The 14,928-nt window shown below is 43.3% G+C and overlaps 2 protein-coding genes across 2 annotated transcripts in view; both read right to left on the bottom strand.

Moving 5' to 3' along the window:
• Window positions 1-14,673, bottom strand: part of PLBD1 (phospholipase B domain containing 1) — a gene marked incomplete at its 5' end in the record, with an annotated part of 56,329 nt that extends 41,656 nt beyond the window's left edge. The window contains one exon of the mRNA XM_079715326.1: window positions 14,574-14,673. Coding sequence (XP_079571452.1) covers window positions 14,574-14,673 — 100 coding nt within the window. The remainder of the gene's footprint in view (window positions 1-14,573) is intronic.
• LOC307060796 (hyaluronan synthase 2-like) lies at window positions 1,223-3,059 on the bottom strand (the record flags this gene model as incomplete). Its single annotated transcript, XM_079715558.1, is given in 4 exon segments — window positions 1,223-1,435; window positions 1,439-1,750; window positions 1,754-1,952; window positions 2,134-3,059. Coding segments are annotated over 4 exon segments (1,650 nt in total).
• Window positions 14,674-14,928: the final 255 nt, after the last annotated feature.

Here is a 14,928-nt window from a genome sequence, read left to right as displayed (position 1 = left end):
AAGTTAAAATATTGAAAGTTTAAATACTTTTCCACAGAAACAAACTATTCAATTTTAAAGGGAGAGAGAGAGAGAAACATTTTATTCTTTCTATCATGAACAACACCAGTCAACCAAGCTTCACATTTTGGTTAGAAATTTTTTAAGTATGAATTTTTTCAGAACCTATTTTATTTAAAAAAAAAAAAGGAAGAACAGGTGTATTTTGGCAGAGAAGTAAAATATAAAATATACAAAATTTGTTTTAAAATTGGCATACAAAAATTTAAAACAGTACAATTATATAAAAATACAGCACAGACAATGGCCTGTAAAATTTCCTTCGGCCTTTCATTTGGTAGAGTTAAACAGAAAACACTTTCTTAAAAAAAATTAGCAGGCTTCCCTGGTGGCGCAGTGGTTGAGAGTCCGCTTGTCGATACAGGGGACACGGGTTCGTGCCCCGGTCCGGGAAGATCCCACATGCCGCGAAGTGGCTGGGCCCGTGAGCCATGGCTGCTGAGCCTGCGCGTCCGGAGCCTGTGCTCCGCAACGGGAGAGGCCACAACAGTGAGAGGCCCGCGTACCGCAAAAAAAAAAAAAATTATCTATCAACACAGTCCATAAGTTAAGTTGTATATGTTGAAAGAACTTTTCCTTGAGTTTCCAAAATCCTCTTCTTTCATGGTTACCCACATAAAGCATGACTAGTGAGGTATATAGGGCAAAACACTGTTAGGTGGATGTACAATAAGGAAAAAGTGCATAAACAAAGAATTCTTGGGCTTCCCTGGTGGCGCAGTGGTTGAGAGTCTGCCTGCCAATGCAGGGGACACGGGTTCGAGCCCCGGTCTGGGAAGATCCCACATGCCCTGGAGCGGCTGGGCCCATGAGCCATGGCCACTGGGCCTGCGCGTCCGGAGCCTGGGCTCCGCAACGGGAGAGGCCACAACAGTGAGAGGCCCGCCTACCACAAAAAAAAAAAAACAAAAACAAAAAAAACACAAAGAATTCTTCCCATTTTCATAGAAGTATCAGATTAAATGTGAGTTCTTCTTCTTCATGTATCATTTTACTTTGGCAGAATTAAAATAAACCCATACAAATGTCTTTGTTCAAGTCCCAGCAGCAGTGATGTGTCTCCTTTGGTGGTGTTATCTGATGCCACAACTGTGTACAGTCCCTAGAGGAACTAAGGTTTTGTGTGTGTCTGCATCTGTAACTACAAACATCAAATGTAAGATCATACATCAAGCACCATGTCATACTGTTGTCCCTTCGTCTGCCTGCCACAGTTTTTGATGAGAACCACAGACAGTGTCAAAAACATGACCCAATAGCATGCATAGAGCAATGTTCCAACAATTAAAACTGTCTGTTTGTATTCTGAGAATGGCTTTTTAGATTCCTTATAAATGGTGAAAATCACACCACCCAGGAGGATTGTATACCAAACTTATACTGGAATGAGTCCTATGAAATTAACAATCCTTCCAGATGTGCCCCACCCAGCTTTGCTTATCCTTGCAACTGCAAACATCTTGGTGGGAAGTAAACTTGACGTGTATAACATTGAGTAGAGAGACATGAAGACCATGATGATATTTCCTCTAAGGCAGCTGGCAGAAGATGATTTTATGAGACCCACTAACTGGCCAGTTAACAAGAAAAGGAGGATGTTCCAAATTTTACTCCTGTAGAAGAGCCAGATTACTGTGGCAATGAGAAAGAAAGGGAAGAACCCAGTGATGACTGCTTCATAGGTCATCCGCTAGTGATGTTTATGAAACCACATTGCATTGTACAGCCACTCTCGGACGCAGGACTTGCTCCAACAGGTCTGCTGGTTTAACCATCTGAGATCTCCCTTAGGTGTTTCAGTAAGGCATTTGGATCGAGCTGTGTATTTTGTTGCATAGCCCAGGCTCAGCACTCGGTTTGTTAGATGCCTGTCATCTCCAAAACTACAATGGCTGCCCATAAATTATTTTAAAAATATTTATTTGTTTATTATTTATTTTTGGCTCACGCCGTGTCTTTAGTTGCGGCATGTGGGATCCTTAGTTGCAGATACATGTGGGATCTAGTTCCCCAACCAGAGACAGAACCCGGGCCCCATGCATTGGGAGCACAGAGTCCTACCCACTGGACCACCAGGAAGTCCCCATAAATTTTTGATTGTACCAGTCTTCCACAAATTCATGCAGTAAGGAGTTTCTGTGCATTCCCAGAGGTCCACTGATGCACTGGACACATCCAAAATAAGACTGACAGGCCCTTTCTATGTTAAAAGCCATCCAGTATCTCACACTGCTGAGGAAGGAGATCCAGGAATCATACTTGTTTAAAATCTGGACATCTCCCCCGACACCTCCAACCATGGGATCTTCTTCTAAAACTTTTACTATCTCCACTGATGAGGCAGGGTCAAGCATGGTGTCTGAATCACAAACCTGTACATAATCCACACTTCGTCCCAGTGCTCTGAAAGCCGTGTACATGACTTCTCTTTTTCCACCCCATTTTTGCATGATGCAAATACTCTTGTTGGATAAGACCAACTGGGTGACATGTTGTGAGCTTTCTGTATGTGACTCATCTGTCTCACCAGGACCCTTCATGTGGAAGTTGTTCTTCCAGATATAAGTGGCTGATTTGTCCCTGCCCATGACTGCACTGAAGATGTCCATCATGTAAAGGTCATCTTCTGAATTTCCATCTATGACCATGACAACTTTAATTCCAGGGTAGGTTGGCCTTTTCACAGATTGCAAACATTTCCATAAGTAGTCTGGATCTTCTTGATATACAGCAATGCAAAGAGCAACAGTTTTGTTCAACTTAATGGGGGCTTCTAGAGATTTTTTCATTTTTCGGTGCTCCAAAAAGGCAAACAGGCTTTGGAATGGGAAGTGTGATGCTAAAAAGGCACCATATAGTCCAAAAGAGAAATAGTAACTATCTGTTTGGATAAATTGGTAGCCAAAAATATAAGCAGTTGTGATTCCAAGGAGGAGAGAAACTCCAAAAAGTGTGGTTCCAATTATTCTCAGAATACATAGAAACCTCTTACAATACATCTGGTTCAGCTCTTGGTCAAAAAGTTGTGTTCAGCCTGTCTGTGTTGTCCCAGAGTGTCAGTGGCGGGCAGTTTCCAAAGCTGAGGTAATAGGAGATCAGATGAATTTGAGATAACTGACCAAAAAAAAATTTTTTTAAAGGATGGGGGAGTCTTAAATATTTAGGTCTCCTCCACTTAAAAAAAAATCACTAGTATTTTTTAATATTTCCATTGCACTTCAACTACTAACTCTTAAAAGAAAATGTTATCTGTGCTTTGAAAATAAATTAACTTTATTTTATACTCTAGTTCCCCTCCCCTAATATCGGAAAGTCTCTTCTCTTTTTTTTTTTTTTTGTGGTATGCGGCCCTCTCACTGTTGTGGCCTCTCCCGTTGCGGAGCACAGGCTCCAGACGCACAGGCCCAGCGGCCATGGCTCACGGGCCCAGCCGCTCCGCGGCATGTGGGATCCTCCCCGGCCGGGGCATGAACTCATGTCCCCTGCATCGGCAGGCGGACTCTCAACCACTGCGCCACCAGGGAAGCCCTCTTCTCTTTTTTGTATAAAAAAAACAAACCAAAAAAAGCCTGGTGAAAACTTAGCAGAACCCAGGAAGCATAGAATTGGGAGAAAATCTTTGGCTGGGGCTGGTTCAAGTCCCTGGTTCCATGGGCTGCTGGAAGCCAGGACTGGGTAATTCTACCCAGATGGCTTGACTTCTCCATCTTCATGGTTGTTGCCTTTCTGCCTCCTCCAGCTTAAGGGGGGTCTCTTGCTTACTTCTTCGCAAATGACATTAGATTCTTATTTTGCAGAAAAGATAGAAACTATCACCTGTGAATTCCTCAAATTCTTGATAATTTCGTGAATTGATCCTCAACAACTCCTGTGTCCATCTCTCCCTTCTTGGTCGCCTCAATCCCTCTAGCCGTGCTCTGGATCCCACCACTTTCCTTAGGTGGATCTCTCACTTTAATTAGGAACTTTGTTCCATCCTCTATCTTCTTGCTCCTGTACCCTAAAACTCTCTCTCTGCAGTGGCTCATTCCCCTTTAGGATATTAACGTGCTCCATTATCTTGCAGCTCAAAGCAAACCAACCACAGCAGCCCTCTCTGCATCACAAATGGAATCCTTTAATCCTAATGTCACGTGAATTTCTGAAAGCATTTGACCTTGGTGCCCACTTATTCTTAAAGCTCTTTCCTCCCATGGCCTCTGGAACAATCTCTCCTGAATCACCTCCTCCTTTGCTTGCCTTTTCCTATTTCTCCCATGGGTTCCTCTTTATCTTTACACCCAACAGCACAACAGATAACACCTTCCGGATGATTCCATCAGCACTAGAAATTAAAAATATCCAAAACAAAATTCATATTCTCTCCCAATCCATCCTCCATCCTCTGCTTTCTAGCTCTGTGATCTTTCAGCCTGAAACCCAAGTCCATCCAGATTTCCTCTCTCCTGCATAACTCATGTTTAATCAAAACCTCCTAAATATCTCTACCACTAGTAAGTGCCTCTTTAGCTCTACATTTCTATGCTAGTTTTGGTAACACAACTAGTCTGAACTATGAAGAGGCTTTTTTTCCAGGTCTCTCTGACCTTTAATCCATTCTTCATACTTTGCCAGAGTGACCTTTCTAAAATGCAAAACTGATTTGTTTACTTAATTACCCCAAATCTTCAATGGCTTCTACTTCCTAGAATTAAAATTCTTTGACTTACCCTCTTGACATTCATGACCTGGTTTCTGCCTACCTATCTAGTTTCATCCACCACTCCATGCACTTTGTGATCTTGAAACCATTGCACACACAGCTCTCCAACCTGCCATGAGCTGGTGCAGCACCTCTGACTTTGCATATGCTGTTTCCTATGTCTGACATTTTCTCCCTTGTTAAATGCCTAGCAATCTCAAAATTGCTATTTAAGACTCAGGAAGCAACACCCCCTTTGTAGGGACTGGCTTGCTCTACAAGCTTCATGTACCTTGAAAGCAGGTCTTCTTCCAGTTTTATCACATTGTAATGTAATTTATATGTCTGCCCCTGCTTCTAGCCTATGAACTCGAGGCCAGAGATTGTTTCCTCAGCACCTGATATGGTGTCTGACCCACAACAGGTGCTCAATAAACATCTATGAAAGGAAGGAAGACTTACGAAGAGACAGAAAAGAAAAAAGAAGAAATGAAGAAAAGAAATGGTATGTAGTGCATTTATTTCTCTGCCTAAGAAACCACTGTACAGCTGCTCAGGTTAAAGACAAACTTATTAAGGTCATCAAAGAGGTGGGAGGAGGCCAGAATGACTCAGATTCTAGGCTGTGACTCAGTGGATGGTTGTTGTATCATCACTGAGAGAGGGAGCAGATGGGAAACAGGTCTGGGAGGGAATATGAGTTTAGTTTTGGACACACTAAGTTTTTAGTGGTTAAGATACTATAAAGCTCAGATTAAATATTTATATATGGTTATCTATTTTCCACATTCAAAACTGACTCAGTATTTTATATTTTTTGATGCAAAGATTGTCTATGAAAGTGAGCACTAAAATTAGAAACTTAATACTAGAGCATCGTGGCACCTTGGCCTAAGAGGGTGATACACTGGGACTTGGTCAAGCTATGCTAATCAGTTAATGCTGATTATGACCCTTAAAGAATGATCTTGAGTGGGAAAGTCAATTTATTCTGAACTGAGTCATGACCACATTGGTGGGCTTTCTTTAAAAACAGTAACATGGGGCTTCCCTGGTGGCGCAGTGGTTGAGAGTCCACCTGCCGATGCAGGGGACACGGGTTCGTGCCCCGGTCCGGGAAGATCCCACATGCCGCGGAGCGGCTGGGCCCGTGAGCCATGGCTGCTGAGCCTGCACATCCGGAGCCTGTGCTCCGCAATGGAGAGGCCACAGCAGTGAGAGGCCCGCGTACCGCAAAAAAAAAAAACAAACGGTAACATGGAAGTAATGGCATTGATAAACATAGGCAGGCACAGAATACTTGTCAACAGGCTTCTGGTGATGAATGAGTCTAATTGTTACTAAGTCAATTGACCACAGTTGGACAATTGTGGGCATCATCCATAGATATGTCCTTTCTTCTCCTCCCAAATATAATAAGTATGTTTTCCAAACTGATTTTGGGACACAAATGCCACAGCCTCAACCCCTCCCCAGCTTTTCTCGTGCATTCTCTCCCACCCTCACCTCCAGTGAGCTTTGTAGGAAATGAAAAAGGGTGGCTGTTTCACTGTTACTGGTACTACCTATTTTTCTGACCACAAATAATAAACTTTTGTAAATCTGTGCTTTTTTGACACTCATGTGCCCCCATGCATGGGAAAAAAAAAAAACTTTTACCCAGTCCTCAAGAGAATTCAATGAGAAAAATTTACTGCTAACACACTGACCAATTTAGGAAATGCTTTGAGAATTAAGCCAAAATCTGAGTTTCTCCTGCTACCCCTAATTGATGTCCTCCATTCCTCAATGCTTTCTCCATGTATCAACTCTTCCTGGTTGCCCAGTCCCATGCTTTTTTCTGATTTTCTTAAATCCTCGAATAATTTAAGCCTTATGCTTTTCTATTTAAAAAAAAAAATCTCCATGTTGTGAGGTGAATGGTGTGGAAAGGGTAATAGCAAAAAGGTAGAAAAATATCACATAATTCTAATCTCAATCTAGCTCGATACACGCTCTGTGAAGGCAGGGGCCACTTCTGCTTATGACCCTCTGTCCTGGGAGTGCTGTAGCTGGCACAGTAATGTTTCTTTGATGAATCTAGTTTAATTGTGTGTGTTCTTGACCCAAAAGTGAAATCTATCTGAACATTCACAGAAGTTAATCTAAAATAACTCAAGTCATATGTCTTCAAGCTTGGGTAAGGAGCCTAGAGGACGTTCAGATGCCCAAGAGGCAAGGACCACGTGTTGACATTTTCTCTAGAGTCATGAAAAGGAGATTTAAACTTTTTTTTTTTTTTTGGCTGCGTTGGGCCTTCATTGCTGTGTGCACGCTTTCTCTAGTTGTGGCGAGCGGGAGCTACTCTTCGCTGCGGTGCAAAAGCTTCTTATTGTGGTGGCTTCTCTTGTTGCGGAGCACAGGCTCCAGAGTGCAGGCTCACTAGTTGTGGTGCACGGGCTTAGCTGCTCCGTGGCATGTGGGATCTTCCCGGACCAGGGATCAAACCTGTGTCCCCTGCATTGGCAGGAGGATTCTTAACCACTGTGCCATCAGGGAAGTCCCAGATTTAAACATTTTTAACATCAACATCCTTAGAATCAATGCACTTGATAAATATTTGTTGAATGAATGGGAATATTACTTTCTAAAAACAGAGTATTTTTCTTCTGTAAATAAAGATGAAAGAGGTCCCATCATTTTCCTATTTCTCTCTAAAAACCAAAACACCCAAATTGAATTTCTTTTATTTACCTGTTTATTCTAATATTTTCTGAGTTTTCAGTTGAAAAATAATTCCTAACCCTGTCTTAGAATTTGTAAAATAAGCATAAGTGGCCTAAATCACTCTTTCCCGTATTTGGAACCTAAGTTTGCTAGCACCTCATTTATGAAAGAGGAAGTAGTTTTCAACCCTGAGCAATACAATTTTTGCCTGATATAGTCAGTCAGTTAGAGAAAAAAAGAAACATGAGAAAGCAGAGGCAGAATATGTCAGAGAAAAATATAAAAACAATAAAATTGCAACTTAATCTAACCAGATTGGTTTTAGCTAATAGTTTACTGACTGTGATTCTTGAATTGCGTTTCTCTTTTATGCTCAATGAGCATGGTCATTCAGGATCCCTCTGTGTACCTTGGCTTTGCACCTTTCCTTCTTCGAAAGGGCTTTCAGTAAATTGATACCTGGTTTTTAGATTTGCTTTGTCTCTTCATCAGAGTCATTAAGAATATAACTGATTCATGAATAATCAACCTCTAGGCAGCAAAACTGTAAGTAGGTATTTTAGCTCTCACTCCCTCCAGAAATCAGAGCCTGGGATTGTTGATGAAAGGAGAATTCTTTGGGGAAGTGCTCCCAGAGAACAGGAGTAGGGGGCCAGGAGAGTGAAACAGGGAGGGAGGGAAAGCAGGAGGGTGCATTTTGAGATGGTCCAAGGAGGTGTGCAGAATAAGCCTCTGAAGATCCCATCCCAGGGATGGAAGAGGGAGCATTTATCCAACTGCTCCCATCCTACATAGGTCAAAGGGAGTGTTAAATGAGGTGTTAAATCCTTCACTCTCAGGTTTGCACATGCTCCAGTGCTAAACAGTTATGATTTTGGAGAAGCTCTGAGGTAGAAGGCAGGGGGCTCCTGCAGTCTGGCTGAGGTGAGGTGCCTCAGCTTATATACGAGAAACTAGAATAAAAGGCAGGTGAGAAGATGTGAGGTGGGATGAATAATGTGCCTGATACACAAGGCAGGTTGAAAGGGATTAGTTTAAAAAAAAAAAAAAAGAGCTTCAAGGAAACAAAATACTAATACATAAAAATGCTGGAGATTTGCTTGGCTCTGGAATGATCTCTTTCCTTCATCTCCTAAAAATGTACCTATTCTTCATTGCTGGCTTAACTCAGAGTTCTTGCCAAAAGTCTTACCAACAGAAAGTCAACTTTGCCCCATTCTGATTCAGCACTCAGCTCACCGCTCATCTAGATCACTCTTTAGTTATATGTATTTGGTCCAATAAATTTCATTACAAACTTCTTAAGAATGAGGGGTAGCATCTTAAATCTCATTGTATTGGCTCCTTTGGGCATAACACAATGCTTTATTATATGGCCACCTAAATCCCCAACTTTCACACTGGCTGGAGGGTCACCACTGGAGACAGATTCACATCACATCTACAGTATATTAATTCTTAATTTCTAATTGCAGATTAGAATTTTGATATCTTAGGTCTGGTTTGAGTAACTCGACACTACCTTATGTTGGAATTGTAGCTGTGTGTGCAAGACTGAAGGACAAATTTCAGAGCAAGACTGTCTCTCTCAATCAAGAGACTTTCACAATTTTCCCCAAGAAGATGATAACATATCTGTTGTCTATACAGACAGAGAGTTTCAAATTTTAGACTCAAGTTTCCTCATAATTTCACTACCTCTATTAGTTTCATTTTTTAACCACATTAAGTAAATTCCTGTTTCACAGTAGTACAAAAAACCTACATAATAACATTATTAATACATTTTCTAGCCACCTCTTAAAGCCAAATTATCAAAAGATTGTGAAATATAAGTTGTAGGAGCAACTGGAATCTTCTCTATTAAAAAAAAAATGGTGGTGGGCTTCCCTGGGGGTGCAGTGGTTGAGAGTCTGCCTGCCGACGCAGGGGACACGGGTTCGTGCCCCGGTCCAGGAAGATCTCACATGCAGCGGAGCGTCTGGGCCCGTGAGCCATGGCTGCTGAGCCTGCGCATCTGGAGCCTGTGCTCCGCAACGGGAGAGGCCACAACAGTGAGAGGCCCGCGTACCGCAAAAAAAAAAAAAAAAAAAAAAAAAAATGGATTAAAGACCTAAATGTGAGACCAAACACTATAAAACTCCTCGAGGAAAACATAGGCAGAACACTCTGTGACATAAATTGCAGCAATAGCTTTTTCGATCCATCTCCCAGAGTAATGGGAATAAAAACAAGAATAAACAAATGAGACCTAATTAAACTCAAAAGCTTTTGCACACCAAAGAAAACCATAAACACTGTGAAAATACAACCTACAGAATGGGAGAAAATATTTGCAAATGACGTGACCGACAAGGGATTAGTCTCCAAAATATACAAACAGCTCATGTGGCTTAATATCATCAAAACAAACAACCCAATCAAAAAATGGGCAGAAGACCTAAATAGACATTTCTCCAAAGAAGACATACAGATGACCAAGAGGCACATGAAAAGATGTTCAACATCGCGAATTTTTAGAGAAATGCAAATCAAAACTACAGTGAGATATCACCTCACACCAGTCAAAATGCCTATTATCAAAAAGTCCACAAACAATAAATGCTGGAGAGGGTGTGGAGAGAAGGGAACCCTCCTGCACTGTTGGTGGAAATGTAAATTGGTACAGCCGCTATGGAGGTTTCTTAAAAAACTAAAAATAAAGCTACCATATGACCCTGCAATCCCACTCCTGGGCATATATCCAGAGAAAAACATGGTTCGAAAGTATACACGCACTCCAATGTTCATTGCAGCACTGTTTACAATAGCCAAGATATGGAAGCAACCTAAATGTCCATCAACAGAGGAATGGATAAAGAAGATGTGGTACATACATACAATGGAATATTACTCAGCCATTAAAAAGAATGAAATAATGCCATTTGCAGCAACATGGATGGACCTAGAGATTGTCTTACTGAGTGAAGTAAGTCACACAGAGAAAGAGAAATATTGTATGATATCGCTTATATGTGGAATGTAAAAAGAAATGATACAAATGAACTTATTTACAGAGCAGAAACAAACTCACAGACTTAGAGAATGAAGTTATGGTTACCAGGGGGTAAGGGTAGAGGGAAGGGATAGTGAGGGTGTTTGGGATTGACATATACACACAGCTATATTTAAAACCAGTAACCAGCCAGGACCTACCGTATAGCACAGGGAACTCTGCTCAATGTTATGTGGCAGCCCGGATTGGGGGGGGGGTAGTTAGGGGGAGAGTGGATACGTGTATGGCTGAGTCACTTTGCTGTGCATCTGAAACTATCACAACATTGTTAATCAGCTATACTCCAATGTAAAATAAAAAGTTCAAAACAAAAAGATACCACATTAAAAAAAAAAAACTAGTATAGAAAGAGCACAAGAAAATGTTTGAGTTCACACAGAGCGCTGTCTTCTTTTGGTTCTAAAACACTAAGACAATGGGGATGAGCTGTAGGAAGACTTAGTGAGTCTCAGAAAGACAGAAAAGTGTTGGGAAATTCTAAAGCAGCCATGGTTAATAAAAATTGCACTGTGGCAAAAATAATCAAGATGATTTCAGACAGTTATAACCCAGGAAAGTGTTTTCTGAAACAGCTGCTTAATGTGCTGGTATGGACCCCAACTCCCTGAAATGTTAGGCCATGATTAAGAAAAAATTCTGTTTTCATAACAATCCTTTTGCAATCCTTTTGCCTTATCAAGAGATCCACGATGCCTTTTCAGAGAAAAGCAACTCCAATGGCTGGTCAATTATATAGCCCCTACTATGTGCCAGGCATTGTTCCTCACAGCAAACTTATGATATAGATATTATTATAATACCCATTTTACAGATGAGGAAGTTGAGGCATGGAGAGGTTAGATAATTGACCAAAGGTCATGTGGTCAGTAAGTATTGGAGCCAGGATTCAAACATAGGCAGTCTGGCTCTACAGCTTCTGTCTTGGAATTCCATCATATCTCTCTAATACTTGACTTCCAAGAATGAAGACCTGCCATAGAAAGAGTGAACATATGGAGCAACTTCCTCAGGGAATCTGGAAATAAGAAAGTTCTCAGAGATAAAGGATCAATCGAGATTGGCCTCAGCCATAGGTCTGCTATATCAGTTAAGGAGACTGAACAACTCCCAGGACTCTAAACTCCCCGACAGCCACATAAAGGGATTAGCCTCTTTAGAGAGGCAATCTGTTAGTCTCATGTGGCACTGGTGAGTCATGGGAGAGTGGAAAAGGAGTTGGTGACCAGGTTTTTGGGCAAGCAGTGTCTGGTAAGGGGGACCCATCGGCTAACTGAAGTATCCAGTCCTAGTGAGATGCAGATGAATCAGGTCCCCAGCCTAAGAATCCCTGATATTCTTTTATCCTGTGTAGTTTGATTGCAGTGAGGATGTGCCTGGAGCAGGCTACACAAATAACCAGTCTGATAAAAATGAACAACAATTAGTATTCTGATGAATAGACGTGTGTTTATCAGGACAAATCAGCTTCCTTGTATCTGATCAGCTCTGGAGAACTGGAAAGAATGAATTCCTGGAGTCTAGCCCTGCAAGTCCCAGGGCCAGATCTGGAACCAGTTTTACCAAGGCACATGCCACCTTACGAGTCTCTTGGCAACCAACCCATCTCTTTCCCTGGTGACAACCTGACTGCGCTATACATATGACTTAGAAAAACTGGTAATTCCCTGGTGGTCCAGTGGTTAGAACTCCGAGCTTTCACTGCCAAGGGCTCAAGTTCAATCCCTGGTAGGAGCTGCAAGCTATGCGGCAAAAAAAAAAAAAAAAAAAAGAAAAGAAAAATTATACAAGACATCCTAAAAACACATGTGGGGCTTGAAAGTCTGGAAATATAAAGGCAATGCGATTATATGTCTGAAGTCTAATAGTTTGAAATATATGGCTAGGATGAATTGGTAGTTGTTTGCCGATTTCTAGAATAATGAAACTACAACGTAACTTTCAAAAATTAAAGAAGTTGGTTTTGGATAAAGAGGTGTATGTTAGCAGATATAAAATTCATCCCAGGGGGTTGAAAATACAATCCCTTTAGTGTTTATCGGGCACTCGTTAAATGCTGAGTACTGAGCTGGGCATTTCAGAGAGAACATGGAAAGCAAGGGGTAGCAAAGGCCCCATTTTCTGCCCAAAAGTTGTTGGCAGTCCAGCAGTTGAGGGTAAGACAAAGACCCCAAAAGCTGCACTAGAAAACAGGTTCATATGGGTGGAACAAAGGAAACAGAGACCGCATCTTTTGAGACAGTCGGGGTGGGCATCACCAGTCATTCCTCAATGCCATGATAAGACGTCTTTCTGGATTGCTGGGCACAGTGCCATCAGGATCAGTTGCAGCAGAAGTGCCCTCACTCTTTGCCTTGACTCCCTCCACCTGGCATGGCTTCAGCTTCTTATTTGGGGAACTCAGTTTAAGAAGCTGTTTCTTGTCAGCTGGTATTTTCTTGAATAAACAGTGCCCCATCTTCAGAAAAACAATGTCTCCACCTCACTCCTCAGGCTGCCCCCTCACATCTACAGAAACATTTAAAACAATCCCAAGGGCTTCCCTGGTGGCACAGTGGTTGGGATTCCGCCTGCTGATGCAGGGGACACGGGTTCCTGCCCCGGTCTGGGAGGATCCCACGTGCCGCGGAGCGGCTGGGCCCGTGAGCCATGGCCGCTGAGCCTGCGCGTCCGGAGCCTGTGCTCCGCAACGGGAGAGGCCACAACAGTGACAGGCCCGCGTACCGCACAAAAACAAAAACAAACAAACACAAAAACAAACAAACAAAAAAACAATCCCAATAATCCAAAAGAAGAACAGAAAAGGGAGAGAAGATTCCGCCAGCACTCCAGACACAGAAGCCATTTCCATTTCCAGGGCGCTCCCTAGCCTGTCCCAGGTGTGTCCTAATGAGCAGTCTCAATGGGCTAAGGGGTGGCACGGGGACTTCACCACTTCCAGAATGTGCAGGCAAATCACGGGTCAGGAGCCTGGGATGGGTCACTTCTGAGCTCAGAAGCCCAGGCAGCTTCAAAGACTGGAAAGATTTAAGAATGGTAAATGGGCAAGTTGCGAAAGCAAAGGCCTTGAAATCTGGTGACTTCACACACTTGTTGATGGAAGGTGGAGGAACAAGAACCAGTAGATGCTTTTAGGAAGGGGTTGCTCTCCCGAACCCCACCCTAGTCTTGCACAAGGTCAGCACAGAAAAGGGATTAGGAAATAAAATGAAATGAATCCTCTCTTAATATTACTTTTCAAGTCTTTCAGGTTTTTTCTTACGTAATCTTGGTTTTACTCATTGGGAGTGAAAGTGACAAAGCCCAAACTTTTTTTTTTTTTTTTTAGGCAAAGGGTCAGTGTCAATACCTGTAGGAATAAAATCGTTTTAAAACCTGTTTTACTAAGAGGGGAGTAGTCAAGTAAATGGCCTTTTGCATTTCAGCTCTGCCTTCATTGGCTGTGTATCTTTATGCAAATTACTGAAACCTCTCAGTCTCAAACTTTCTCATCTGTATTATGGGGATAATAAGCCTATTTAGGATTGTAGTGAGCATTATATGAAAGAACACAAATCCTTCCGCACGCTGCCTGGCACATATCAAACTGACAATACCAGGCTGCACTTCTCATCATTTTAAACCAAAGTCATTGTCAATTAAGGCAAAAAAAAAAAAAAAAAAAAAGAAAGTGGCATTCCGGGATCATACCTCTCTATGGTGCGAATAAATATATTCAGATGTCCTTTGGCTGACGCTTTTAGGACCAGCCAAGGCTTAGCAAAGCCAAGAGTCGTGCAGGAGCGAACCTATTTGTCTGCCAAGAATTCTGGCCAGCGCTTCTAAAGTTCGCAGAAGCACACACCCTATGCCCTCGTCTGGGGCCATCCCCGAGCTCCAGCAGGGCTGGAGCAACCCCGGCAGAAGCGCGTTCCTTGGCGTCCACCCAGAAGCCAGACGGACATACCCGCGGGAAGTAAACTTGACCGGACTCTGGAGCTCACCGAGCGGCGCGGGCGCAGCGGGGAGCGCGCGGACGTCCAGGGCCCCTCCCGGCGCCCCCCGCCCGGGCTGCCCGCGGGACGCGCTGCTCACCTGCCAGGCCCGGCGGCACCACGGCGGCCAGAAGCAGCAGCAGCAGCAGGGCCGGCGGCGAGAGCAGCCCGAGGCTCCCGTCCGGGCTGCGGCGGGACATCGCTCGGCGGCCGCGATCTCCGCTCGGCTGGACCAGGCGGCTGTTGGCAGAGCGGTTCTGCGGCCGGTACCGGGGCGCAGCGATGCAGAGGTTGGGGCGTCCTTAACTTTCCTCTCTCATGAGCCCGGCCTGTTTGGGGCTTTTAGAGGCGAGGAAGGCTCACGTGGCCTTGAGGACAACCTTCTCCCTGTTGGGCCCCAGTCGGGGAAGGGCGGGTCCTTTCTGACCCTCTAGCGCCCTGTGGGCAGGGCTGGG

This window comes from Hyperoodon ampullatus (assembly GCF_949752795.1).
Source record: "Hyperoodon ampullatus genome assembly, chromosome: 11".
Taxonomy (NCBI): Eukaryota; Metazoa; Chordata; class Mammalia; order Artiodactyla; family Ziphiidae; genus Hyperoodon; species Hyperoodon ampullatus.
This window is presented reverse-complemented; position numbering and strand designations above follow the sequence as displayed.